Genomic DNA, 27,970 nt, shown 5'->3' with positions numbered 1-27,970 from the left:
CCCCAAAGGACAATAGGATCTGCCCTTTCATGTTAAGAGGATGGTTGGATCCACCCATGGACATCAAAGCACTGCCTATAGACATCACAGGAAGGTTGGATCTGTCCAAAGACTTTAGATGAAAGTTGGCTCTCCCCATAGACAGAAAATGAGCAGATCTGTCCATCAATTCCTTTATACTGGCCTTTAAAATTTACAAATGCAGCAATTTAGAAATTGGATGAAAGGTTTAGGGCTGGGAAACACTTTTTTGAATGATAAATAGTGCATTTTATATACAACTTTATGGATCGGACCAAAATGAGGAACAAATGAGGAAGAAAGAGGGACAGAGGGACTTTGCTCCAAATCAGGGACAGTCCCTCAAAATCAGGGACAGTTGGGAGCTGTGTCAAAAATGTTACTTTTTGTGTTGTGCAAATAAGACAAACGCTATTCACAAACTTTTCAGCCTGCAAAGGTTTCTCATTTGAATGATTTATCGAAGGTTTAACCTGAGAATCCTCCACTTCAAGGCTGAATTCAGACCGATGGCATTTTTAGTGCTTTTTGCATTTTGCAGATTTGCACTACAATCCATTTAACATGGTTTCCTATGGAACATGTTCTGTAGTGCAAATCTGCAAAATGCAAAAAGCACTAAAAATGCCATAGGTGTGAATCCAGCCTAAAAGCCAGGTATGGATAATTTTTCCATAGGTACGTTTTTGGAGCTTGCACCAATGTAAGTACCTGTAGGATTCCTGCGGATGTAGGAAATTACTGTAGTAAGCACCGCTACTACAGTGGCCGCCACTTGCTTCCATTTCCCATCCCAAGCTGCATTGTAAACACAGGGAGTCACCAGGGCCGGATTAAGAGGATCATGTGATTGGTACTGAGGATTTTGGTGGGCCTTTTACTGGGCACCCTTCTGCAAGAGCCTGTGCTGGCATGCGCCCAAACTTAAAAGTGAGCAGCCGCACAGGCATAACACTAGGGAAGCCTGGCATTTGATTTGTCAAGTTTCTGTAAGGGCCATTCATTGGCGTGCACTCTGAGCTGAAAGAGTGCAGTTGCGCAGGCCTAACACTATGGAAGCCCCAGACTACTGTAAGTGCCCTGCGTTGGCGTGCCCCAGGCTTCTAGGACTGCCCATTATTAATGACAATTGCGTGGTCATGCTACACTGTACCCAAATTAAATTTTTAGAATTTTGTTCGCACAAATAGAGCTTTATTTTGGCGGTATTTATTCACGACTCCGTTTTTTATTTTTTGCGATATAAGCGCAAAAAAAGCGGAAATTTGGAAAAAAAACAATATTTTCTTTTTTCTATTTTAAAAGAAATCCAAAAAAATCTAATTTTGTCATAAATTTAAGCCAAATGTATTCTACTACATGTTTTTGGTAAAAAAAATTCCGTTAAGTGTATAATAATTGGTTTGTGTGATCACGGACATATGTACGCAAATGATCATGTACATATGTGTGCAGGTGATCACGTACATATGTGTGCAGATAATCATTGGAACATGTGATTTTAGTGGGATATGTGGGGGACTAGTGATGGACAAACTTCTGACGGGACGTTTCGCGAACGCGGACCGCGAACGCGGCCGATAGTTCGCGAACCGGAATGTTCGCGGCGGGCCCCATTGACTTCAATGGGAGGCAAACTTCGCAAACCTACAGGTCAAATTTGCAGCCACAAAATAATTAATAGCTGTGCAAACATAGTCCCACCACATGGCCAATGACATAACACATGTATGAGGTGAATCTGGGATCGACAACTACAAGCATTCTTTTTTTATATGGGAAATTGTTGTGACAATTCAGGACTGTGGAGCGCATGAAGGCAATGGAGGAGAGGGAAGGTCAGGGTAGGCAAAGAAGAGGATGTACACTTCCGGTTCCGGCGCCGCATGGAGTGACTGCTCTCCTCCTCAGCTCCCGCATCACGACCCCGAAATCGGCATTAAAATCCAGCGGAGTGGCTGGGCTTCCGACGGAACACCCCCCGGAATCACCCCTCATAGCCATGGACCGGTTCCTGGAAAAATCCGGCGCGCGAGCGCCTACGACGCGGCGCGCGACCGCGGCGCGGCCGCAAATCGAGGCCCCGGCTTCGGCCTACTCGGCTCCCTTCTCCTCACAGCGCGCAGCGGACATGGAGGTGAGCTGTGACACTGCTTCTCCCCCCTCTCCACAATCACTGCCAGCATCCACAGCCCCTCCACTGCAGGGCAGTCTTTCCACGCAGCCTGCAGGGGACTCCACCACGGAGCGCATTGCCCAGGCCGTGGCCGCTCTATTATCCCCCATGATAACGGCATCTGTGGAAAAAGCTGTAAATGCAGGCATGCAGCAGCTCAAGGCCCGAATAGGCGAACACCATACCAGATTAAATGACCTAGAACACCGTTTGTCAGATATAGAAGAGGAACTCTACCAGGCCCAAGCCACGGAACGCTCCCAGGACAGAACGAATCAATATGTTCTACAGAAACTTGATGACCTGGAAAATAGGGCCAGACGGAGCAATCTGCGATTCGTAGGGATCCCCGAGTCGCTACAATCCTCGGAGCTATCTGACTTCTGCGCAGTGCGCATCCCAGAAGCCCTGGGCCTTTCAGGCCCTTGCACGGTCGAACGCGCTCATCGTATGGGTCAACCTGCACCAGAACGCAAATCCCCTAGACCCATAATCGCAAAGTACCTCAACTACTCTGACAAGGCCCTGATCCTGCAGAAGTTCAGGCAAACGCGCTCTCTTCAAGTGGATGGGATCAAGGTCCTAATCTTTGCTGATTACTCCATTGAGGTATCCAAGAAAAGGAAAGCATTCCAGCAGGTGTGCTCGGAACTCTTCAAAATGCAACTTAAATTTTCCCTAGCCTTCCCGGCTGTCCTTCGCCTGAAGGCCCCAAACGGTGACCAACTATCTTTCCAAGACCCCTCTGAAGCTGAGGCATTTCTCCGCTCTCTGCACCAGGGTGCGCACCCTCACACCCCTTCCAAATCCTCACCGCTCAATCGCTCCCTGGACCAAAGGAGCCCCCGGAAGGACTCACCCAAACGCTTCAGGCCTTCTGCCCCCGACACCCACCACCGGGGTACCCCTCGCTGATGACATGTCGGCCCCCTTGGATCCTCCTCTCCTCACCTCACCGGTGACCCTCTCGCCAGGACCACCAGCCTGACTGTTTTTTGTGAGTTACTATGTTGTTTCTTATGCTGTCATTCAGGCTTGGACACTGTCTAGCCTGTTGATTTTTGGTTATATTGGCCTTAAGCTCTGCTCCCATCTAGCAGATGCACCATCGGTGCTGTTGACTGCCTCTGTTTTATTTGGCATCCTGGCCTAGGTTTTCAGGAGTCCCCGCTGCTCCTGCTCTCGCTGCTCTTTTTTTTTTTTGCGGCCACTTAATATTTTTATATTGCTATACTTTTATAATTGTGTATCCTGCCTATTCTTATTTTTTTTTTTGTATTTTATACACTGTCTTTGATACTTTCTAGTTTATACTTTTATATGCTATAACTGTGGATAATTCCATTCCTGGGTCCTCTTACTGTACTGTTTTCTGTTAATGTGGGTCTGATACTTCAATCTCACGTGTCTATTTCAACTGTGGTGCACTCCTCCTGGACTCACTGTGTATGTCTACTGCCTTAACTCGACACGCGCCCTTTTTGGCTCTTGGTTCAATGACCGCACCCTTGTTTATATTTATACCCAGGCTCACCGCCCGGACGCTCTTGTCCTATACCTCTGGGTCGTGCACTGGGGGCTGGCCTACACAGTGACTCCATGCGGAAAAAAGCGAAGTTCGCTCCAGTGTTTATGTTTTTGTTCTTATATGTGTTTAAGTTTGCTCCCCACCTTCCCTGCACCCTACCCCCACCTTCCTTCAGAGACAGAGTCTCCTTTCTGAATATCCTACTCCACATGTCCCACGGCCCTTCCGGGTCCCTCTTATTTAATCAAAAGCTTCTACTGCCCTGCCCACCGGCTGGCGACAAATCTCTAAACTCGGCCCATTTCCTCTTCCCGACACCCCTGACATGAAAATAGTCTCATGGAACGTGAAAGGCCTCAGATCTCCTAATAAGAGAATGAAAGTCCTCCGGCACCTAAAAAGGTTGAAAACAGATATCGCCCTACTGCAGGAAACCCACCTATCCGCTCCAGATTTTTATCGCATGAGGAAACTCTGGGTCGGCAAAGTCCTAGGCTCTGACGCCGTTAGTCGTAAAGCCCATGCGAGGTATTGTCCACGCACTCAGACTCACAGGGAAGGCTCCTCTCGCTGCACGCCCGCCTGGGGACTAAAGAACTAGTGATCACTAACTTTTATGCTCCCAATAACCCTAGCAAGTCTTTTTATAGTGACCTGACCTCATGTCTTCTCCGGACCACCCAGACTCCCCATTTAGTTGGCGGTGACTTTAATGACATCTTACACCATACGGACGACAGATCCCCTCCCCCGCGCCGTAGGGCGACAAGTGTTTCTTCTACTCCCTCCCACTTTGCATCCACCATGGAATCTCTCCATCTTCGTGACCTATGGCGATTATCCCACCCAGCAGACAGGGAATATACCTTTTACTCACACCCACATAATATGTTCTCGAGAATTGATTATTTTTTTGGCTCTGACGATCTCATACCCAATTTGACTGAAGCTGAAGTGCTTGATATAGCTATCTCTGACCATGCCCCAATCTCAGTTAGTCTTGACAACCTAGATCTCCCACCTCACCCAAGACTGTGGCGCTTCCCCTCGTATCTCCATGGCAACCCTGACTTTCAACAGTTTATGGCGAACTCCTGGCGTGAATACTCGGAAGCTAACTCCCCTCACTCAGACTCCCCGAACATCTTCTGGGATGCCGGTAAGGCATTCCTCAGGGGCCAGATCATTTCTTATGCTTCCTCCTTTAAGAGGAACGCACTGTCTCACTACAAACGGGCCAGTGCGCGACTACATCTAGCCCAAAGGTCCCTCTCCACTAACGATTCCCTTGTTAATAGAACCGAATGGCAGGCGGCCAAGAAAAGTTTCGACACTTGGGCAGATACTCTCGAACTCACTAAAAGATCCCAACTCGACGCTACGCTACACAAGTTTGGTAACAAGGCGGGCAAGCTCCTAGCGAGGCTGTGCAAGGGCCCATTCCACCCGACGCACATCACTTCCCTCAAAGACGCGAAGGGTGTTGTACAATCTACCCCACAAGCTATTAACAAGGCGATGTTAAACTATTACACGGCCCTCTACGCCCCAGACCCCATAGACAATACTGCGGCTCGTTCCTTTCTCGATAGCGTGGCGTTGTCTAAAGTTACCCCTGAACAACTTGAAGCTCTCAATGCCCCCATCTCCCTTGATTAAATTTCCACCACGATACGCAAACTAGCCCCGTCCAAAGCACCAGGCCCCGACGGGTTTACCAGTGAATTTTACAAAACCCTCTCCTCCATTACAGAACCCACTCTCCTGAAGGTGTACAATGGCATCTGGTCTGGTGGTTCATATCTCCCTTCTGGAAACCAGGCCGTTATAAAACTCCTTTCCAAAAAAGGGAAAGACCCACTTGAACCAGGCTCATATAGGCCGATATCCCTCCTCAATCTGGATGTCAAAATCCTGTCCAAAATCATAGCCACGAGACTAGCTGCCATTATACCCTCCCTTATTCATCCTGCCCAATCTGGCTTTGTGAAAGGCAGAACTGCCACCTTGAATATACGTAAAGTTATGCTTGCTCTGGAACACGCTAAAAATAATCCGGATGGGGATTTTGCCATCATAACTTTAGACGCGGAGAAAGCCTTCGACAATGCCAGCTTTGATTGGCTCTTTATGACTTTATCTGAAATGGGCTTCTCGGGGCACTTCTGCCATCTCATCAAAGCCATGTACTCCTCCCCAGAAGCTAAATTAGTCGCGGCTGGAGTTCTCTCGGATGAATTCCGCCTACATAAAGGCACTCGCCGGGGCTGCCCACTCTCACCGCTCCTCTTTAATATCACACTAGAACCTCTATCCAGATATCTGTCCCAATCGGCCCCTCTCCACGGTATTCGCATTGGCCAACATGACCTGCGCACCTCCCTTTTTGCTGATGATGTGCTCATCTTCTCGTCGGACCCCGCTTCCGACATGCCCGTTATTAAAGAGGTCTTTGACGTCTTTAAATCATGCTCAGGGCTGCGTATAAATTATGGTAAAAGTGAAATTCTCCCGATAGGGTCCTCTCGTAAACCCCTCTGGTCACAACATTCTATCTTTTCAACCGCCAACTCATATATCACCTATCTAGGCATTAAAATTGGAAATGTACCTTCCTCCCTTTACCACCTCAACTACCCCCCTCTGATCACGAAAATCTCTCAAGAAATGGTGAACTGGATGGATCTGCCTCTCTCGCTTCTGGGAAGATGCCACCTGCTGAAAATGGTTAGCTTTGCCAGGCTACTGTACCCGCTTCAAACCATTCCCCTGCTCCTCCTTCACAAGGACGTTAAAATTCTGGAATCTGCTTTTTCTTCCTTTATATGGAAGGGAAAACGCCCACGTATAGCCTTAAAAAAGTTGCATCTTCCCAGACGCGAGGGGGGTATCAGCCTGCCTAATGTAAGACTGTATAATCTGTCATGTCTGTTACGTACTAGTCTGGACTGGATCTCTCAATCCTCCAGATACTCCAACTACTCCTTGGAAGCTGCCATGGTCTCCCCACTCTCATTGACAGCTCTCCTCCACTGCAGGTGGAAGTCAGTACCGTCTCGGTTTCAACATAACCTCCTACTCAGAGACACTGCCATAGCTTGGAGGGAAACCAGGAAATGCCTCAAGCTCCCCCCTTTTGTCTCCAGACACCTTCCGATACAGGGGAACCCCACTTTCTCCCCAGGCCTACTCCATAAGCCATTCCACATCTGGAAAGAGAAGGGCATCACCAGTTTTGCTGCACTCTGCGATCTTGACTCTGGGCGCCCTATCCCTTTTTCCCTTCTAGCGGAAAGGTTCTCCCTCCCGTCAGCTCACGCTTTCCACTACAGACAATGTGTCAGTTACTTGAAGGATATCTGCAGTGATGAACGTAAACGTTTCCCCCTAACCTTTCTGGACCGCCTGCTGAAAGACGATACCTATAAAATTTCAGATATCTACACACCGTTACTCCAGCAGGTCACTCCTCAATTGACATCCTCATCAGTCGCCAATTGGGAAAAAGACTTCCCTGACCCGGATATAGTAGGAAAAATCCTGCAAGGACTCAACAAAGTTTACCGCCTAACCCCTAACGAGATCTGGAGGGAAACACAACTAAAAATTGCCCACAGGGCATACCTTCCCTTCCTTCCATCCAACTCAGATCAGGACAACACCAAGTGCCCCCTTTGTCTCCAGAACAGGCCCTCGCTGGCACACCATTTCTGGTCCTGTTCCTTCATCTCATCCTTCTGGGATCGGATCCTCTCCTACATCTTTAAAGTTACCCTGCTGAAACTGCCAAAGGACCCCCTTCTTCTCATCTTTGGATACTGGCACCCTCTCCTGCTTCCATGGTCTTCCATCAACAACCGAGTGCCCTTAAGCGGCACGCCCTACAAACCCTCCCATGTGGACTGGTCTCTGCTGTGCCTACTCCTTGCCAGGAAAACCATCCTAAAGAGCTGGACTTCTTCTCTTCCCCCATCCGTCGCCCAGACGCAGAAGGAACTCCTTTCACTCCTATACAAAGATCGATACAACGCAAACTTCAGGGACGAAAAAGCGAAGTCTCGTTTCTACGCGCGATGGCTTCCCTTCATATCTGACACTCTCCCTCCGGTGGATATCATCAACCTGGACCACTTCACCTTCTCCTATTACGACACTCGACTACCAATCTCGGAGTCGGTTTCCCCCCCAGTCTAATGTTTGATCTACGCCCAGGAACCTACTGACCTCCGGGACTACCTTTTGGAACCTCCTACCTTAGGGACTCTACATGAAAACCTCGTATTCCCCTCCCCCCCTCTTTTTCACCTTTTTATTTTCCTTTCTGTATGTCTTCCCCTCTTCCCCTCCCCTCCTCTTTTTTTAGTATTTCTTTTTTTTTTTCTACATCTATTCTAATACTCCTGCTCCTATGATCCGTTATTTTTCTTATTCATGGGAAATGATATTATCCTGTTTTATATATATATTACTTTTGCAACTATTTCTCACGCAAGATCCATCCAGTCGCTGTCAGTTTGCTGCTTTGTTCTACTTATTTCACTGCCTTCCTCTCGATTTAAGTATTACAGTTTATGGTCTTAGTTCATTACGATAAAGATACAATCTGCTCCTACTTTTATGTACCTCATCTGCGATGATGGTTCCGCAATATCGTACTTGTTACTGTTGCATCTGTATTTGTGTCTTTATTTATTTCTCAATAAATACTCTTTAAAAAAAAAAAAAGAAAGAAGAGGATGCAGGAGATGATCACCAGCAGCGTGACATACAGCAATGACACCTGCACCGTGATAGAGTCATCTGACACCAGCACTGTGATAGAGAGTACTGACATCAGCAGCGTGACATACAGCAATGACACCTGCACCGTGATAGAGTGATCTGACAACAGCACCGTGATAGAGAGCACTGACATCAGCAGCGTGACATAAAGCACTAACACCAGCACCGTGATATACAGCACTGACATCAGCACCGTGATAGAGAGCACTGACATCAGCAGCGTGACATAAAGCACTAACACCAGCACCGTGATATACAGCACTGACACCTGCACCGTAAGCAGCCCCAGGAGGAAGTCAGCAAAGCACAGGGATGGTGGGAGCCCCTCATAATGAGCATAGCACAGGGATGGTGGGAGGCCCTCATAATGAGCATAGCACAGGGATGGTGGGAACCCCTCATAATGAGCATAGCACAGGGATGGTGGGAACCCCTCATAATGAGCATAGCACAGGGATGGTGGGAGCCCCTCGTAATAAGCAGCCCCAGGAGGATGTCAGCATAGCACAGGGATGGTGGGAGCCCCTCATAATAAGCAGCCCCAGGAGGAAGTCAGCACAGCACAGGGATGGTGATAGCCCCTCATAATGAGCATAGCAAAGGGATGGTGGGAGCACCTCAAAATATGCACAGCAGAGGTACAGCCCCAGGAGGAAGTCAGCACAGCACAGGGATGGTGGGAGCCCCTCATAATAAGCAGCCCCAGTAGAAATATGACACCGCTCAACCTCTTAAAAGAGGAGGGTACGGCATATAGTACAGTGTGCTTTTTTTGGACAAGGAAGTGAGCCAAATGAAGAAAGAAGGTCTCTGTGCTCGATTAAAAAAAATGTTTATAGACATATACATGGTCTACTGGTCACATATGTTGAATTCCTCCGAGATCCATGCCTCATTCATTTTTAGAAATGTGAGGTAGTTAACACTGTTGTGAGCTAGGCGAGTACGCTTATCGGTCATGATCCCCCCTGCTGCGCTGAACGTCCTTTCGGACAGGACACTGGATGAGGGGCAAGCCAACAGTTCAATTGCAAATTGGGCAAGCTCTGGCCAGAGGTCAAGCCTGCCCACCCAGTAGTCCAGGGGTTCATCACTCCTCAGAGCATCCACATCGGCCGTTAAACCGATGTAGTCGGACACCTGATGGTCTAGGCGTTCCCTGATGCTGGATCCGGATGACACCTGTCGATGGGTCGGCTGAAAGAATGACCTCATATCCGAAGTCACCAACACATCTTCAAACCGGCCTCTTCTTGCAGGCGCTGTTGGATTGGTACCCGCAACTCCTTCTCTGGGAGTGGGAATTGCTCCTCTGCCAGCACACACAAAGGCAGAATGCAGCATTTCTCGAAAGCAAGGCCTGGAAGTGCTCCATTCTGCCAGCCCTCTGTGACGGTGGTAACATTTCCGCCATTTTGTGTTTGTACCGGGGGTCTAAGAACGTTGCCACCCAGTACTGGTCCTTGACCCTTATGCTTGTTAACACGGGGTCCCTATTAAAACACTGGAGCATGAAGGCCCCCATTTGCACTAAACTGGAAGCGGTGTGGTGGCCTGGCTCCTGCTCATCATCCAGGATAATGTCGTCCTTTTCATTCTCCTCTCCCCATCCATGCACAACAGGGATCCCAGAAAGGTTTAAAGCATGCTCTTCTTGCTCCTCCTCATCTGCCCCGGCACCATCCTCCTCTGACTCCTCTTCAGACTCCTGTTGTTGACTTGTCTCAGATAGAGTAGCCCCCCTGGGAATTCATCCATCATTGCGACTTCCTCATCTTCCCGCTCCTGCTCCTCCACAGCTTGAGCAATGCATGCTCCATAAAGAAGGCATAAGGTACCATGTCACTGATGGCGCCATGGCTGCGACTGACCAGTTTGGTGATCTCCTCAAATGGGCGCAGAAGTCTGCATGCGTCGCACATGAGTAGCCACTGGCACGGTGAAAAAAAACAGCTCCCCAGAACCTGTTCTGCCGCAGAGTTCATACAGGTAGACGTTAACTGCACGTTTCTGCTGGAGCAGCCTATCAAGAATATAGAAGGTTGAGTTCCATCACGTCGGGCAATCGCAAATAAGACGTCTGACCGGCAGATTGTGTCGCCGCTGAATGTCAGCAAGGCGAGCCATGGCCGTGTAAGATCTTCTGAAATGGGCCGAGATTTTCCTTGCCTGCCCCAAGATGTCCTGGACCCCAGGGTATTTGACAACGAATCGCTGCATGACCAAGGTTAAGACGTGTGCCATGCATGGCACGTGCATGATTTTTCCCTGTTTCAATGCGCTAAGCAGATTGGCACCGTTGTCACACACCACTTTACCAACTGTCAAATTGAGCGGTGTTAGCCACTGATCTGCCAAAGCTGAAAGGAGTGCCGGGCCAGTGTGGCTCTTGGCTTCCAGGCACAACAGACGCAGCACGGCATGGCAACGTCTCACCTGGCATGTCGAATAGGTTCGTCAGTCCCTATACTGATGAAGGACTGCTGCAGTATAGGGCAGCGGTCAGCAGTAGTGCACCTCAACCCTATGTATTATGGACCTATACCAGTCCTTATAAAATAGCAGACTGTACCTCACTCAACCCTATGTACTGTAGCACCCTAGACAGGCCAAGTTACCAGTCCTTATAAGGACCTTTGTGGAACAATTAGGTTGTGTGTGAGTGATTAGCAGGCTGTACGTCAGTCCCTATACCGATGAAGGACTGCTGCAATATAGGGCAGGAGCCCCTCATAATAAGCAGCCCCAGTAGAAATATGACACCGCTCAACCTCTTAAAAGAGGAGGGTACGGCTTATAGTACGGTGTGCTTTTTTTGGACAAGGAAGTGAGCCAAATGAAGAAAGAAGGTCTCTGTGCTCGATTAAAAAAATTGTTTATAGACATATACATGGTCTACTGGTCACATATGTTGAATTCCTCCGAGATCCATGCCTCATTCATTTTTAGAAATGTGAGGTAGTTAACACTGTTGTGAGCTAGGCGAGTACGCTTATCGGTCATGATCCCCCCTGCTGCGCTGAACGTCCTTTCGGACAGGACACTGGACGAGGGGCAAGCCAACAGTTCAATTGCAAATTGGGCAAGCTCTGGCCAGAGGTCAAGCCTGCCCACCCAGTAGTCCAGGGGTTCATCACTCCTCAGAGCATCCACATTGGCCGTTAACCCGATGTAGTCGGACACCTGATGGTCTAGGCATTCCCTGATGCTGGATCCGGATGACACCTGTCGATGGGTCGGCTGAAAGAATGACCTCATATCCGAAGTCACCAACACATCTTCAAACCGGCCTCTTCTTGCAGGCGCTGTTGGATTGGTACCCGCAACTCCTTCTCTGGGAGTGGGAATTGCTCCTCTGCCAGCACACACAAAGGCAGAATGCAGCATTTCTCGAAAGCAAGGCCTGGAAGGGCTCCATTCTGCCAGCCCTCTGTGACGGTGGTAACATTTCCGCCATTTTGTGTTTGTACCGGGGGTCTAAGAACGTTGCCACCCAGTACTGGTCCTTGACTCCCCAGAACCTGTTCTGCCGCAGAGTTCATACAGGTAGATGTTAACTGCACGTTTCTGCTGGAGCAGCCTATCAAGAATATAGAAGGTTGAGTTCCATCGCGTCGGGCAATCGCAAATAAGACATCTGACCAGCAGATTGTGTCGCCGCTGAATGTCAGCAAGGCGAGCCATGGCCGTGTAAGATCTTCTGAAATGGGCCGAGATTTTCCTTGCCTGCCCCAAGATGTCCTGGACCCCAGGGTATTTGACAACGAATCGCTGCATGACCAAGGTTAAGACGTGTGCCATGCATGGCACGTGTGTGATTTTTCCCTGTTTCAATGCGCTAAGCAGATTGGCACCGTTGTCACACACCACTTTACCAACTGTCAAATTGAGCGGTGTTAGCCACTGATCTGCCTGTGAACGCAAAGCTGAAAGGAGTGCCGGGCCAGTGTGGCTCTTGGCTTCCAGGCACAACAGACGCAGCACGGCATGGTAACGTCTCACCTGGCATGTCGAATAGGTTCTGGGGAGCTTGGGCGGCGCAGTGGAAGAGACACTAGCAGCGGAAAAGGTGGAGTCAGCCGAGGAGGAGAGAGAGGAGGTAGGAGGAGGAGGAGAAGAAAAGTCAGGCCTGCATGCAATCCGTGGCGGTAAAACCAAATCTACACGGGTGCCACAGGATACATGCTTGACGGCCGTCAGAAGGTTCCCCCATTGGGGAGTAAAAGTGATATACCTTCCCTGCCCGTGTTTGATAAACCACGTGTCTGTGGTCATATGTATCTTGGCGACGACACTGTGTGCCAGAGATACATTCACTTGCCGCTGAACATGGCCATATAGCTCTAGGATGCCCTTCTCTGAGAAATACTTCCTTCCTGGGACCTTCCATTGTGGTGTTCCAATGGCCACAAATTTTCAAAAGGCCTCCAAGTCCACCAGTTTATATGGCAGTAGTTGGCAGGCTATGAGTTCTGACAAGCCAGCCGTCAACCATTGGGCAAGAGGGTTATCCGGCGTCATCATTTTTTTACGCTCGAACATTAGGCCCACGGAAGCCTGCCTTTTTGCAGAAAAACGTGAGCTTGGCGTGATGGAAGGTGGAGTGGAGGACAATTGTGAGGAGAGAGGAGAAGGCAAAGTAGAAGACGAGGCTGGACGGTGAGAGCCTGGAGTGTGGCTTTGTGTGTTCCGCTGCTCCCACTGGGCTCGGTGATGGCTGCTTATGTGCCTTCTTAAGGCGGTCGTCCCTAGGTGAGTGTTGGGCTTACCGCGACTAATGCGTTGACTGCAAAGATTGCAGATGGCAACGCTATTGTCAGCAGCAGACACGTTAAAAAAAGCCCACACTGCGGAGCCATGTCCTGGTGTCCTGGGAGCGCCAGATGTGACCGTACATGGTCGATGACTCGCTCCTGATACATTTGCAGTCTGCTTTGTCCCTCCTGTGCAATGTAAGTTATTACTGCTTCTCCTCCCTATCTGCTGGTCTATATCTCCCTCTGAACTCCCCTCTTCTTCCTCTCTTGTGGGCACCCACGTGACATCACTAGGCACATCATCATCGACGTCACCTTCCCCACTGCTATAAGTAGAGATCTCAGAGTAGGCAGCAACACCGGGGACCAACCTCCTCCTTGGGCTGATCTGGGTACTGTCGTCAGACTGCTGAGTGGCGGTTGTTGCTACCTCCTCTTCCTGATCCAATACCAAGAGTGGCTGCGCATCAGAAATGTCTTGATATGGATCAGAAAATAATTCCTGTGACTCAAGCGGAAGGTATGTGGTGGTGGTGGTGTTGGTGGTAGTGTCTTTGGGGGGTGCACATAGCAAAGAGTGAAGAAGAGGGTGCAGATCGAGAGGATGAGGAGGGTGCAGAAGAGTAAGGCTGAGCGAGCCACTCAACCAAGTCTGGTGCGTCCTTTAAAGTAATTGAACGCACCTTCTGCAACTTCCCACTTTGGCTCAAGCCTGTTGCTCCTGCCCTACCCCTACCACCCCTGCAGAAGGGCCTGCCTCTTCCTCAGCCTGTCATTTTATTAAATGACCCTGTGACAAAACTCTCAGTCCCTATACCGATGAAGGACTGCTGCAGTATAGGGCAGCGGTCAGCAGTAGTGCACCTCAACCCTATGTATTATGGACCTATACCAGTCCTTATAAAATAGCAGACTGTACCTCACTCAACCCTATGTACTGTAGCACCCTATACAGGCCAAGTTACCAGTCCTTATAAGGACCTTTGTGGAACAATTAGGTTGTGTGTGAGTGATTAGCAGGCTGTACGTCAGTCCCTATACCGATGAAGGACTGCTGCAATATAGGGCAGCGGTCAGCAGTAGTGCACCTCAACCCTATGTATTGTGGACCTATACCAGTCCTTATAAAATAGCAGACTGTACCTCACTCAATCCTATGTACTATAGCACCCTACACCAGGTTATTACCAGTCCTTATAAGGACCTTTGTGGAACAATTAGGTTGTGTGTGAGTGATTAGCTGACTGTACGTCAGTCCCTATACCGATGAAGGACTGCTGCAGTATAGGGCAGTGGTCAGCAGTAGTGCACCTCAACCCTATGTATTGTGGACCTATACCAGTCCTTATAGAATAGCAGACTATACCTCACTCAACCCTATGTACTGTAGCACCCTAGACAGACCAAGTTACCAGTCCTTATAAGGACCTTTGTGGAACAAGTAGGTTGTGTGTGAGTGATTAGCAGACTGTACGTCAGTCCCTATACCGATGAAGGACTGCTGCAGTATAGGGCAGCGGTCTGCAGTAGTGCACCTCAACCCTATGTATTGTGGACCTATACCAGTCCTTAACCACTTAAGGACCAGGCCTCTTTTTCGGACTTGGTGTTTCCATGTTTAAAACAGTTTTTTTTGCTAGAAAATTACTTAGAACCCCCAAACATTTTATATTGTTTTTTTTCTAACACCCTAGAGAATAAAATGGCGGTCATTGAAATACTTTTTTTCACACCGTATTTGCGCAGCGGTCTTAGAAGCGCACTTTTTTTGGAAAAAATTCACTTTTTTGAATAAAAAAATAAGACAACAGTAAAATTAGCCCAATTTTTTTTATACTGTGAAAGATAATGGTATGCCGAGTAAATTGATACCCAACATGTCACGCTTCAAAATTGCGCCCGCTCGTGGAATGGCGTCAAACTTTTAGCCTCAAAAATCTCCATAAGCGACATTAAAAAAATTCTACAGGTTGCATTTTTTGCGTTACAGAGGAGTTCTAGGCTAGAATTATTGCTCTCGCTCTACCGATCGCGGCGATACCTCACATATGTGGTTTGACCACCATTTCCATATGCGGGCGCTACTCACGTATGCGCTCGCTTCTGTGCGCAAGCTCGTTGTAACGGGGTGTTTTTAAAAAATATATTTTTTTTCTTATTTATTTTAATTTATTTTATTTATTTTTACACTTTAAAAAAAAAAAATGGATCACTTTTATTCCTATTACAAGGAATGTAAACATCCCTTGTAATAGAAAAAAGCATGACAGGTCCTCTTAAATATGAGATCTGGGGTCAAAAGGTCCTCAGATCACATATTTGGGCTAAAATGCAACAAAAAAAAAAAAGAAAATCTGACATTTAAAAAAAATATATACCTTTAAGAGGTATGGGCGGAAGTGACGTTTTGACGTCGCTTCCGCCCTCCTATGGTATAGAGACGAGTGGGGGCCATCTTAGCCTCACTTGTCTCTATGCCCAGCAGACGGAACGACCCGATCGCCTCCGCCGCTACCGACGGCTCCGGTAAGCGGCGGAAGGTGCGGGAGGGCGGCGGGAGGGGGGGTGGCACCTCTCCCGCCGCCGATAGCGGTGATCTCGCGGTGAATCCGCCGCGGAGACCACCGTTATCGTACAGCCGACCGCCGCCTGAAGAGATGGATATCTCGGTTGTGGCAGCAGCTGCTGCCGTTACCGAGATATCCCTCTTCAAAAAATGGACGTACATCGTCGTGCGGCGGTCGGCAAGTGGTTAAGGAATAGCAGACTGTACCTCACTCAACCCTATGTACTGTAGCACCCTAGACAGACCAAGTTACCAGTCCTTATAAGGACCTTTGTGGAACAATTAGGTTGTGTGTGAGTGATTAGCAGACTGTACGTCAGTCCCTATACTGATGAAGGACTGCTGCAGTATAGGGCAGCGGTCAGCAGTAGTGCACCTCAACCCTATGTATTGTGGACCTATACCAGTCCTTATAGAATAGCAGACTGTACCTCACTTAACCCTATGTACTGTAACACCCTAGACAGGCCAAGTTACCAGTCCTTATAAGGACCTTTGTGAAACAATTAGGTTGTGTGTGAGTGATTAGCAGACTTTACGTCAGTCCCTATACCGATCAAAGGTTTAACCTGAGAATCCTCCACTTCAAGGCTGAATTCAGACCGATGGCATTTTTTTGTGCTTTTTGCATTTTGCAGATTTGCACTACAATCCATTTAACATGGTTTCCTATGGAACATGTTCTGTAGTGCAAATCTGCAAAATGCAAAAAGCACTAAAAATGCCATAGGTGTGAATCCAGCCTAAAAGCCAGGTATGGATAATTTTTCCATAGGTACGTTTTTAGAGCTTGCACCAATATAAGTACCTGTAGGATTCCTGCAGATGTAGGAAATTACTGTAGTAAGCACCGCTACTACAGTGGCCGCCACTTGCTTCCATTTCCCATCCCAAGCTGCATTGTAAACACAGGGAGTCACCAGGGCCGGATTAAGAGGATCATGTGATTGGTGCTGAGGATTTTGGTGGGCCTTTTACTGGGCACCCTTCTGCAAGAGCCTGTGCTGGCATGCGCCCAAACTTAAAAGTGAGCAGCCGCACAGGCATAACACTAGGGAAGCCTGGCATTTGATTTGCCAAGTTTCTGTAAGGGCCATTCATTGGCGTGCACTCTGAGCTGAAAGAGTGCAGTTGCGCAGGCCTAACACTATGGAAGCCCCAGACTACTGTAAGTGCCCTGCGTTGGCGTGCCCCAGGCTTCTAGGACTGCCCATTATTAATGACAATTGCGTGGTCATGCTACACTGTACCCAAATTAAATTTTTAGAATTTTGTTCGCACAAATAGAGCTTTATTTTGGCGGTATTTATACACGACTCCGTTTTTTATTTTTTGCGATATAAGCGCAAAAAAAGCGGAAATTTGGAAAAAAAACAATATTTTCTTTTTTCTATTTTAAAAGAAATCCAAAAAAATCTAATTTTGTCATAAATTTAAGCCAAATGTATTCTACTACATGTTTTTGGTAAAAAAAATTCCGTTAAGTGTATAATAATTGATTTGTGTGATCACGGACATATGTACGCAAATGATCATGTACATATGTGTGCAGGTGATCACGTACATATGTGTGCAGATAATCATTGGAACATGTGATTTTAGTGGGATATGTGGGGGACTAGTGATGGACAAACTTCCGACGGGACGTTTCGCGAACGCGGACCGCGAACGCGGCCGATAGTTCGCGAACCGGAATGTTCGCGGCGGGCCCTATTGACTTCAATGGGAGGCAAACTTCGCAAACCTACAGGTCAAATTTGCAGCCACAAAATAATTAATAGCTGTGCAAACATAGTCCCACCACATGGCCAATGACATAACACATGTATGAGGTGAATCTGGGATCGACAACTACAAGCATTCTTTTTTTATATGGGAAATTGTTGTGACAATTCAGGACTGTGGAGCGCATGAAGGCAATGGAGGAGAGGGAAGGTCAGGGTAGGCAAAGAAGAGGATGCAGGAGATGATTACCAGCAGCGTGACATACAGCAATGGCACCTGCACCGTGATAGAGTCATCTGACACCAGCACCGTGATAGAGAGTACTGACATCAGCAGTGTGACATACAGCAATGACACCTGCACCATGATAGAGTGATCTGACAACAGCACCGTGATAGAGAGCACTGACATCAGCAGCGTGACATAAAGCACTAACACTAGCACCGTGATATACAGCACTGACATCAGCACCGTGATAGAGAGCACTGACATCAGCAGCGTGACATAAAGCACTAACACCAGCACCGTGATATACAGCACTGTCAGCAGCACCGTGATAGAGAGTACTGACATCAGCACCGTGATATACAGCACTGACACCTGCACCGTAAGCAGCCCCAGGAGGAAGTCAGTAAAGCACAGGGATGGTGGGAGCCCCTCAAAATGAGCATAGCACAGGGATGGTGGGAGGCCCTCATAATGAGCATAGCACAGGGATGGTGGGAACCCCTCATAATGAGCATAGCACAGGGATGGTGGGAACCCCTCATAATGAGCATAGCACAGGGATGGTGGGAGCCCCTCGTAATAAGCAGCCCCAGGAGGATGTCAGCATAGCACAGGGATGGTGGGAGCCCCTCATAATAAGCAGCCCCAGGAGGAAGTCAGCACAGCACAGGGATGGTGATAGCCCCTCATAATGAGCATAGCACAGGGATGGTGGGAGCACCTCAAAATATGCACAGCAGAGGTACAGCCCCAGGAGGAAGTCAGCACAGCACAGGGATGGTGGGAGCCCCTCATAATAAGCAGCCCCAGTAGAAATATGACACCGCTCAACCTCTTAAAAGAGGAGGGTACGGCTTATAGTACGGTGTGCTTTTTTTGGACAAGGAAGTGAGCCAAATGAAGAAAGAAGGTCTCTGTGCTCGATTAAAAAAATTGTTTATAGACATATACATGGTCTACTGGTCACATATGTTGAATTCCTCCGAGATCCATGCCTCATTCATTTTTAGAAATGTGAGGTAGTTAACACTGTTGTGAGCTAGGCGAGTACGCTTATCGGTCATGATCCCCCCTGCTGCGCTGAACGTCCTTTCGGACAGGACACTGGACGAGGGGCAAGCCAACAGTTCAATTGCAAATTGGGCAAGCTCTGGCCAGAGGTCAAGCCTGCCCACCCAGTAGTCCAGGGGTTCATCACTCCTCAGAGCATCCACATTGGCCGTTAACCCGATGTAGTCGGACACCTGATGGTCTAGGCGTTCCCTGATGCTGGATCCGGATGACACCTGTCGATGGGTCGGCTGAAAGAATGACCTCATATCCGAAGTCACCAACACATCTTCAAACCGGCCTCTTCTTGCAGGCGCTGTTGGATTGGTACCCGCAACTCCTTCTCTGGGAGTGGGAATTGCTCCTCTGCCAGCACACACAAAGGCAGAATGCAGCATTTCTCGAAAGCAAGGCCTGGAAGGGCTCCATTCTGCCAGCCCTCTGTGACGGTGGTAACATTTCCGCCATTTTGTGTTTGTACCGGGGGTCTAAGAACGTTGCCACCCAGTACTGGTCCTTGACCCTTATGCTTGTTAACACGGGGTCCCTATTAAAACACTGGAGCATGAAGGCCCCCATTTGCACTAAACTGGAAGCGGTGTGGTGGCCTGGCTCCTGCTCATCATCCAGGATAATGTTGTCCTCTTCATTCTCCTCTCCCCATCCATGCACAACAGGGATCCCAGAAAGGTTTAAAGCATGCTCTTCTTGCTCCTCCTCATCTGCCCTGGCACCATCCTCCTCTGACTCCTCTTCAGACTCCTGTTGTTGACTTGTCTCAGATAGAGTAGCCCCCCTGGGAATTCATCCAGCATTGCGACTTCCTCATCTTCCCGCTCCTGCTCCTCCACAGCTTGAGCAATGCATGCTCCATAAAGAAGGCATAAGGTACCATGTCACTGATGGCGCCATGGCTGCGACTGACCAGTTTGGTGATCTCCTCAAATGGGCGCAGAAGTCTGCATGCGTCGCACATGAGTAGCCACTGGCGCGGTGAAAAAAAAAACAGCTCCCAGAACCTGTTCTGCCGCAGAGTTCATACAGGTAGACGTTAACTGCACGTTTCTGCTGGAGCAGCCTATCAAGAATATAGAAGGTTGAGTTCCATCGCGTCGGGCAATCGCAAATAAGACATCTGACCAGCAGATTGTGTCGCCGCTGAATGTCAGCAAGGCGAGCCATGGCCGTGTAAGATCTTCTGAAATGGGCCGAGATTTTCCTTGCCTGCCCCAAGATGTCCTGGACCCCAGGGTATTTGACAACGAATCGCTGCATGACCAAGGTTAAGACGTGTGCCATGCATGGCACGTGCGTGATTTTTCCCTGTTTCAATGCGCTAAGCAGATTGGCACCGTTGTCACACACCACTTTACCAACTGTCAAATTGAGCGGTGTTAGCCACTGATCTGCCTGTGAACGCAAAGCTGAAAGGAGTGCCGGGCCAGTGTGGCTCTTGGCTTCCAGGCACAACAGACGCAGCACGGCATGGCAACGTCTCACCTGGCATGTCGAATATGTTCTGGGGAGCTTGGGCGGCGCAGTGGAAGAGACACTAGCAGCGGAAAAGGTGGAGTCAGCCGAGGAGGAGAGAGAGGAGGTAGGAGGAGGAGGAGAAGAAAAGTCAGGCCTGCATGCAATCCGTGGCGGTAAAACCAAATCTACACGGGTGCCACAGGATACATGCTTGACGGCCGTCAGAAGGTTCACCCATTGGGCAGTAAAAGTGATATACCTTCCCTGCCCGTGTTTGCTAAACCACGTGTCTGTGGTCATATGTATCTTGGCGACTACACTGTGTGCCAGAGATACATTCACTTGCCGCTGAACATGGCCATATAGCTCTAGAATGCCCTTCTCTGAGAAATACTTCCTTCCTGGGACCTTCCATTGTGGTGTTCCCATGGCCACAAATTTTCAAAAGGCCTCCAAGTCCACCAGTTTATATGGCAGTAGTTGGCGGGCTATGAGTTCTGACAAGCCAGCCGTCAACCATTGGGCAAGAGGGTTATCCGGCGTCATCATTTTTTTACGCTCGAACATTAGGCCCACGGAAGCCTGCCTTTTTGCAGAAAAACGTGAGCTTGGCGTGATGGAAGGTGGAGTGGAGGACAATTGTGAGGAGAGAGGAGAAGGCAAAGTAGAAGACGAGGCTGGACGGTGAGAGCCTGGAGTGTGGCTTTGTGTGTTCCGCTGCTCCCACTGGGCTCGGTGATGGCTGCTCATGTGCCTTCTTAAGGCGGTCGTCCCTAGGTGAGTGTTGGGCTTACCGCGACTAATGCGTTGACTGCAAAGATTGCAGATGGCAACGCTATTGTCAGCAGCGGACACGTTAAAAAAAGCCCACACTGCGGAGCCATGTGCCGGTGTCCTGGGAGTGCCAGATGTGACCGTACATGGTCGATGACTCGCTCCTGATACATTTGCAGTCTGCTTTGTCCCTCCTGTGCAATGTAAGTTATTACTGCTTCTCCTCCCTATCTGCTGGTCTATATCTCCCTCTGAACTCCCCTCTTCTTCCTCTCTTGTGGGCACCCACGTGACATCACTAGGCACATCATCATCGACGTCACCTTCCCCACTGCTATAAGTAGAGATCTCAGAGTAGGCAGCAACACCGGGGACCAACCTCCTCCTTGGGCTGATCTGGGTACTGTCGTCAGACGGCTGAGTGGCGGTTGTTGCTACCTCCTCTTCCTGATCCAATACCAAGAGTGGCTGCGCATCAGAAATGTCTTGATATGGATCAGAAAATAATTCCTGTGACTCAAGCGGAAGGTATGTGGTGGTGGTGGTGTTGGTGGTAGTGTCTTTGGGGGGTGCACATAGCAAAGAGTGAAGAAGAGGGTGCAGATCGAGAGGATGAGGAGGGTGCAGAAGAGTAAGGCTGAGCGAGCCACTCAACCGAGTCTGGTGCGTCCTTTAAAGTAATTGAACGCACCTTCTGCAACTTCCCTGTTTGGCTCAAGGCTGTTGCTCCTGCCCTACCCCTACCACCCCTGCAGGAGGGCCTGCCTCTTCCTCTGCCTGTCATTTTTTAAATGACCCTGTGGCAAAACTCTCAGTCCCTATACCGATGAAGGACTGCTGCAGTATAGGGCAGTGGTCAGCAGTAGTGCACCTCAACCCTATGTATTGCGGACCTATACTAGTCCTTGTAGAATAGCAGACTGTACCTCACTCAACTCTATATACTATAGCACCCTACACCAGGTTATTACCAGTCCTTATAAGGACCTTTGTGGAACAATTAGGTTGTGTGTGAGTGATTAGCAGACTGTACGTCAGTCCCTATACCGATGAAGGACTGCTGCAGTATAGGGCAGCGGTCAGCAGTAGTGCACCTCAACCCTATGGATTGTGGACCGATGTCAGTCCTTATAGAATAGCAGACTATACCTCACTCAACCCTATGTACTGTAGCACCCTAGACAGACCAAGTTACCAGTCCTTATAAGGACCTTTGTGGAACAAGTAGGTTGTGTGTGAGTGATTAGCAGACTGTACATCAGTCCCTATACCGATGAAGGACTGCTGCAGTATAGGGCAGCGGTCTGCAGTAGTGCACTTCAACCCTATGTATTGTGGACCTATACCAGTCCTTAAGGAATAGCAGACTGTACCTCACTCAACCCTATGTACTGTAGAACCCTAGACAGACCAAGTTACCAGTCCTTATGAGGACCTTTGTGGAACAATTAGGTTGTGTGTGAGTGATTAGCAGACTGTACGTCAGTCCCTATACCGATGAAGGACTGCTGCAGTATAGGGCAGCGGTCAGCAGTAGTGCACCTCAACCCTATGTATTGTGGACCTATACCAGTCCTTATAGAATAGCAGACTGTACCTCACTTAACCCTATGTACTGTAACACCCTAGACAGGCCAAGTTACAAGTCCTTATAAGGACCTTTGTGAAACAATTAGGTTGTGTGTGAGTGATTAGCAGACTGTACGTCAGTCCCTATACCGATGAAGGACTGCTGCAATATAGGGCAGCGGTCAGCAGTAGTGCACCTCAACCCTATGTATTGTGGACCTATACCAGTCCTTATAGAATAGCAGACTGTACCTCACTCAACCCTGTGTACTATAGCACCCTACACCAGGTTATTACCTGTCCTTATAAGGACCTTTGTGGAACAATTAGGTTGTGTGTGAGTGATTAGCAGACTGCAGCAGAAGGGCAGCAGTCAAGTATAATATTCTTTCTATATTTGGAAGAAAGAATATTATACGTGTACAAGCCTATTACCATACCAGTCCTGAAAAGAACCTTTGTGGAACTAACAGTAACAGCTACTGATTAAACTGACCCTCACTGCCTCACACACTGCTTCCTGCCTGTCCCTATATAAACTGACAAAACAGAGGCTACTGGAACAATAGCTGGAATAGCACTTTTGTGGACCTGATAGTAACAGCTAATGACTAAACTGGCTGTCCCTGCAGCACACACCATCCTGTCCCTTTCTCTAAACTGACAAAAGACACTTAGGCTGCTGCAACAATCACTAGCACAGCACTGCCTATCCTGAACTACACCTAACACCTATACCAGTCCTGAAAAGAACTTTTGTGTACCAAATAGCTTGCAATTTGGGCCACTGCAATCTCTCCCTGCTCCACACAGCAACCTCTCCCTATAGTGACAGAAGAAAGAATGTAAAATGGCCGCCGGATCGGGTCAATTTATAAGTTAGGGGGAATGTCCAAGTGTCCATGTGCTGTAATGTCTCAATTGGCTGTCCTGTACCCCATGATGGATGTGTCATCATAGGTCAAAGTTCTTTTACACAGTAAACACGGAAGTCCGCCGGGTGAACAGCGCCAATAGTCCGCCGAACGGGCGGACCGCGAACAGCCGAAATTCACCACGAAACGACCGCCGGGCGATCCGTTCGGCCATCACTATGGGGGACATGTGTTTTTTTATTTGGGGACATGTCTTTTTATTATTTGGGGACATGTGTGTTTTGGGGACATGTGTGTTTACACTGTAGGTTTACACTAGACTTCCTGAACGTCCTCTCAGAAGTAGAGAGCTCCCACCCGGCCGTATATGTACATTGGCCGGGTGGGAAGTGGTTAAGGTAGGGGCCTGGAGCTGCAGTTCCAATAGCCCCTACGTTAATCCAGCCCTGCTCTCACCCCCACCTCGGAATAGCAGTACTCAATAAAAATATTAGTGTAGCACAACATGAATATAAGGGCCAGTTCACACCAGACGCAGTTACGTTCAGTTCCGTATGCTTTTTTTCTGCACTAAAAATGCATGCACAGTTTTTTCCATGTATTCCAATGGCTCTAGTTCATAACATGCAGTCGGTTTCTGGTCAGTTTCCGGTCAGTTTCTGGTGCAGTGGTGCAGATGCCTGACCAAAAACACAACCTGTGACACAAAAAGATGCCACCCGCTCACACCTATAGTCACACCAATATGGTCAGGCATCTCACTGACACCTGTGTTGCCATTGTGCTGGGTGTTCAGTGTGCTCCTGTACCTTTAAGAAGGGGTGGCTCCCCTTCAGTCCACCTGCTCTCACCTATCCATCAGAATGCATGTGCCTCCACTGTGGGGACACTTATAAGTTAGTGTTAGGTACCACAGATATTGGGGTGACTTGGCACGGCTCTGTGGTTCACGCATGCATTTGCAAATGTGTGCAGACTAAACCCCTGTTTTTAACGCATACTGTTAGGTTATCTGGTTGTCTGTGGGCTGGTGGTAAGTAAAGCTTGTTTTTTTCCTCAGTTTATCCTTGGATTTGTTTGTATCTGATGTGATTATACAGTCCAGTCTTTACAGCTAGCATGGCTAAGTGCCACTTATGTGAGTGCACTACATATCTGTATACTTTTTATTGGAATAAAGTTTTTAAGACAGAGGGCACTAGATGTCTTATGTTCTATTTGCATATATCACTATCCTGTATCTCTGCACCTGTGATGCGTGTAGTTGAGTAAAGAAAATGGAATACAGATCTGATTACATCCCTAACCGGGAACAGCTTGCTATGACTCACTGGTAAAACAGGGGTTTTAGCATGAGGTGAGTGGCCAGTGAGCACTGGAGGATTGCACACGGTGTGATTAATTATTAGTTTGTACAATAATATTATTAATATTTTTTATTAGAAAGGATACAGTCTTTAGCGTGGTGTAATAATTGAATTCATTTAATTTGTTTTAGAAGTATGTATAAAGAATAGTGACAGAACAATTTGAACTAAAGTGTGAGCGCACGTAACACTTTCCACAACCCCCCCACAATTTTATCCTTGGACCCTCTAGATCTTTTCTTTTGCTTGCAAACATAAAAAAATCTTAATTTTTAGTTATAAAATTATCTCAAAGCCCCCTGGAACATAATATATTTTCTGAAAACAGAGGCTTAGCAGAACACAAATCTATGTATTCTGAAAGAGGAGAGTCTCGCTGCCAGAATACAATGTTTCAATGGGGAAGATTTAAAGTGATCTCTTTTACAACAACAAAAAGTAAACAATCGCTCCGTCCACACAAACAGAGCGGATGGAGGAATCCCCACACTTTTCAGCTTTAAAGAAAAGACTCTTCCAGCAAATTCTCCAACACCCTGACACTGTTATAGATTGTTACAAGTTTTGTCACCGTCACCCATCCCCTGTCAACATTCCCCACCCCTTGTCACTGTCACCTTCCACCTGTCACCGTCACCCATCCCTGGTCCCCATCACCCATCCCTGTCACCGTCACCCACTCTCTGTCACCATCACCCATCCCCAGTCACCATAACTCATCCCTGTCACCGTCACCCACTCTCTGTCACCATCACCCAGCCCCGGTCACCGTCACCTACTCTCTGTTACTGTCACCCACCCCCAGTCACCATCACCCACCCCCGGTCACCATCACCCACTCTCTGTTACTGTCACCCACCCTGGTCACCGTCACCCATCCCTGTCACTGTCACCCACTGTTTGTCACCGTCACCCACCCCCAGTCACCATCACGCACTCTCTGTTACTGTCACCCACCCCCGGTTACCGTCACCCATCCCTGTCACCGTCACCCACTCTCTGTCACTGTCACCCACCCCCGGTCACCCTCACACACTCTCTGTCACCGTCACCCACCCCGTGGTCACCCGCCCCTTTCACTGTCACCTACCCTCTGTCACGTTCTGGACAGCTTGGTTTGCATGTAAATGAGAAGACATTCTATATACATTTTTATAATATTTCCATCACATGCATTTTTTCCAATCATTTTGTAAAGTCCTATTTGTTGTTCTTTGTCACCCTGATCACATTTTTCTCTTCCTAGCAAGTAGGTTACATACCTGTATATCTTTTTTTCAGGTGATTCTAGATCTACTCTTGACCTCACAGTGAGCACTCCTCCAATGATCAAATCTCCATCCTGAAAATATTGGAACTCATCAAATACATCAGTAAAATGAAGGGTACAGGCCGGACTCTGCATTCCTGATCTCCAGAGTGTCATACATTGCAGGATCACACAGAACTGGAAGATGTAGGTATATGATATGATCATAGCTCCGATCACTGGGTTCTTCTTTAATTAAAGCCTATAATTCTCCATTGTGACACAGACCTCTACAGCATGTGTATTACAATGGCAATACAATGAGATGGCTTCTCTCCCCTTCTTTTAAACAGTTCAGTATCATACATCTCTCTTTGTTCTCATTATACTGACATCGTCTTCTATATACTTTTAGTTGTTTGTGCAGGTATTTTATTTGTGAGTGGTTAAGTTTAATCCTCTATTATTCATATTATTTTAACAACTCTAAACCAAGAGACAGAATTTCCTTACAATAAACTCTATTCAACAAGGATCAGTGCTAAATATTCCATATTCCAAATAAATCATACAATTGAAATACACAGGTAGTAGCAGATAATATCATAATGATTCTTCCACTTACAATAATAATGCACATAACTGTTCCATTTGGCTGTTTTATTATCTTAAAGTGACCATGTAAACTAAGCTTGGCCTGTAAAAGAAGCACATTGTTACTTACCTTTTTGTTGGCCATTGCCTTCAAATGTGTCCAAGTGTGTGAATACCTACGTCTCCACGTCTTCTGTATTTACACTCGTGAAATAGTAATGGCTTATCGGGGGCGTGGCTTGGTGCCTGAGGAAGATGGACGCTCGCTTCTAAGCTCTCTCTCCCAGAGGTCCAGCTATCTATCTATCGGGTATCTATTTCACCGAAAAACATGGGGAGCACACCGCAAAACCCTTCTGGTTTACCCTCCCGTTCGTCCAGGAGCCAGGACGCCCTTATAAACCAACACATACCGGAGATATTCCGCGCGCGGCCTAGAGGAACGGTGTCTGACTCGCACGCCACATCGCGCGACGATTCACCTCATGGCAGAGGGCCTAACAGATCCAGAAGCCGGAGCCCACAATCTCAACCCACGGATCCACCGTCGTCTCCGTCGCTCAGTCTTGCAGATTTGAAAGCTATGACGGCGGATATCAAAGGAGCACGCGCGGCTGCGGTCTCCGAATTACGCGCGGACTTTCAGTCGATGATACTGAGGGTGGAAGACATAGAAGACACACAGGCCCGCATGACACTACTCTTTGCCGACTGCAACAAGTCTCGGAATCCCACGCGGTCCACTTCAGGGACATTAACCGTCACTTGGAAGACCTCGACAACCGTGGAAGAAGACACAACGTCCGATTACGAGGTCTTCCAGAGTCCGTGGAACCTACACAGCTAACCCGCGCTGTCACGGCCATTTTTAATGGCCTCTTGGAGAGGCCCCCTGATACGCCTATTGTCCTAGAATGCATCCATCGAGCCCTACGACCCAGAGGAAGGGATGCTGATCCCCCTAGGGATGTCATATGCTGCATAGCAGATTATATCCTTAAGGAAGAAATTATGCGGAGGGCGAGAAATGGAGGGCGGATGCTTCACCATGGCGCTGAAATTAAACTTTTCCAAGATCTGTCGGCCATTACTCTACAGAGAAGACGAGAGCTAAAACCGATCCTAGATCTTTTGAGAGCCTGCGCTATTCCGTACAGATGGAAATTCCCGCTTTGTCTCTCAGTCAACTATAACGGTCACTCGGTTAATCTCAGAGTGCCTGAAGATCTTGAGCAT

General features: G+C 48.2%; 1 protein-coding gene across 1 annotated transcript in view; it reads right to left on the bottom strand.

Moving 5' to 3' along the window:
* The window catches only part of LOC143941156 (vomeronasal type-2 receptor 26-like), a 111,309-nt gene extending 84,836 nt beyond the window's left edge, over positions 1-26,473 (bottom strand). The window contains exon 1 of the mRNA XM_077463182.1: positions 26,154-26,473. Coding sequence (XP_077319308.1) covers positions 26,154-26,368 — 215 coding nt within the window. The 5' untranslated portion in view covers positions 26,369-26,473. The remainder of the gene's footprint in view (positions 1-26,153) is intronic.
* Between the last annotated feature and the right edge of the window lie 1,497 nt (positions 26,474-27,970).

Source organism: Lithobates pipiens, unplaced genomic scaffold (genome assembly GCF_037356315.1).
Source record: "Lithobates pipiens isolate NorthernLeopardFrog02 unplaced genomic scaffold, aLitPip1_a1.2 Scaffold_3, whole genome shotgun sequence".
Taxonomy (NCBI): Eukaryota; Metazoa; Chordata; class Amphibia; order Anura; family Ranidae; genus Lithobates; species Lithobates pipiens.
Note: the sequence above shows the minus strand (reverse complement) of the source record. Positions and strands in the feature narration are given on the sequence as shown.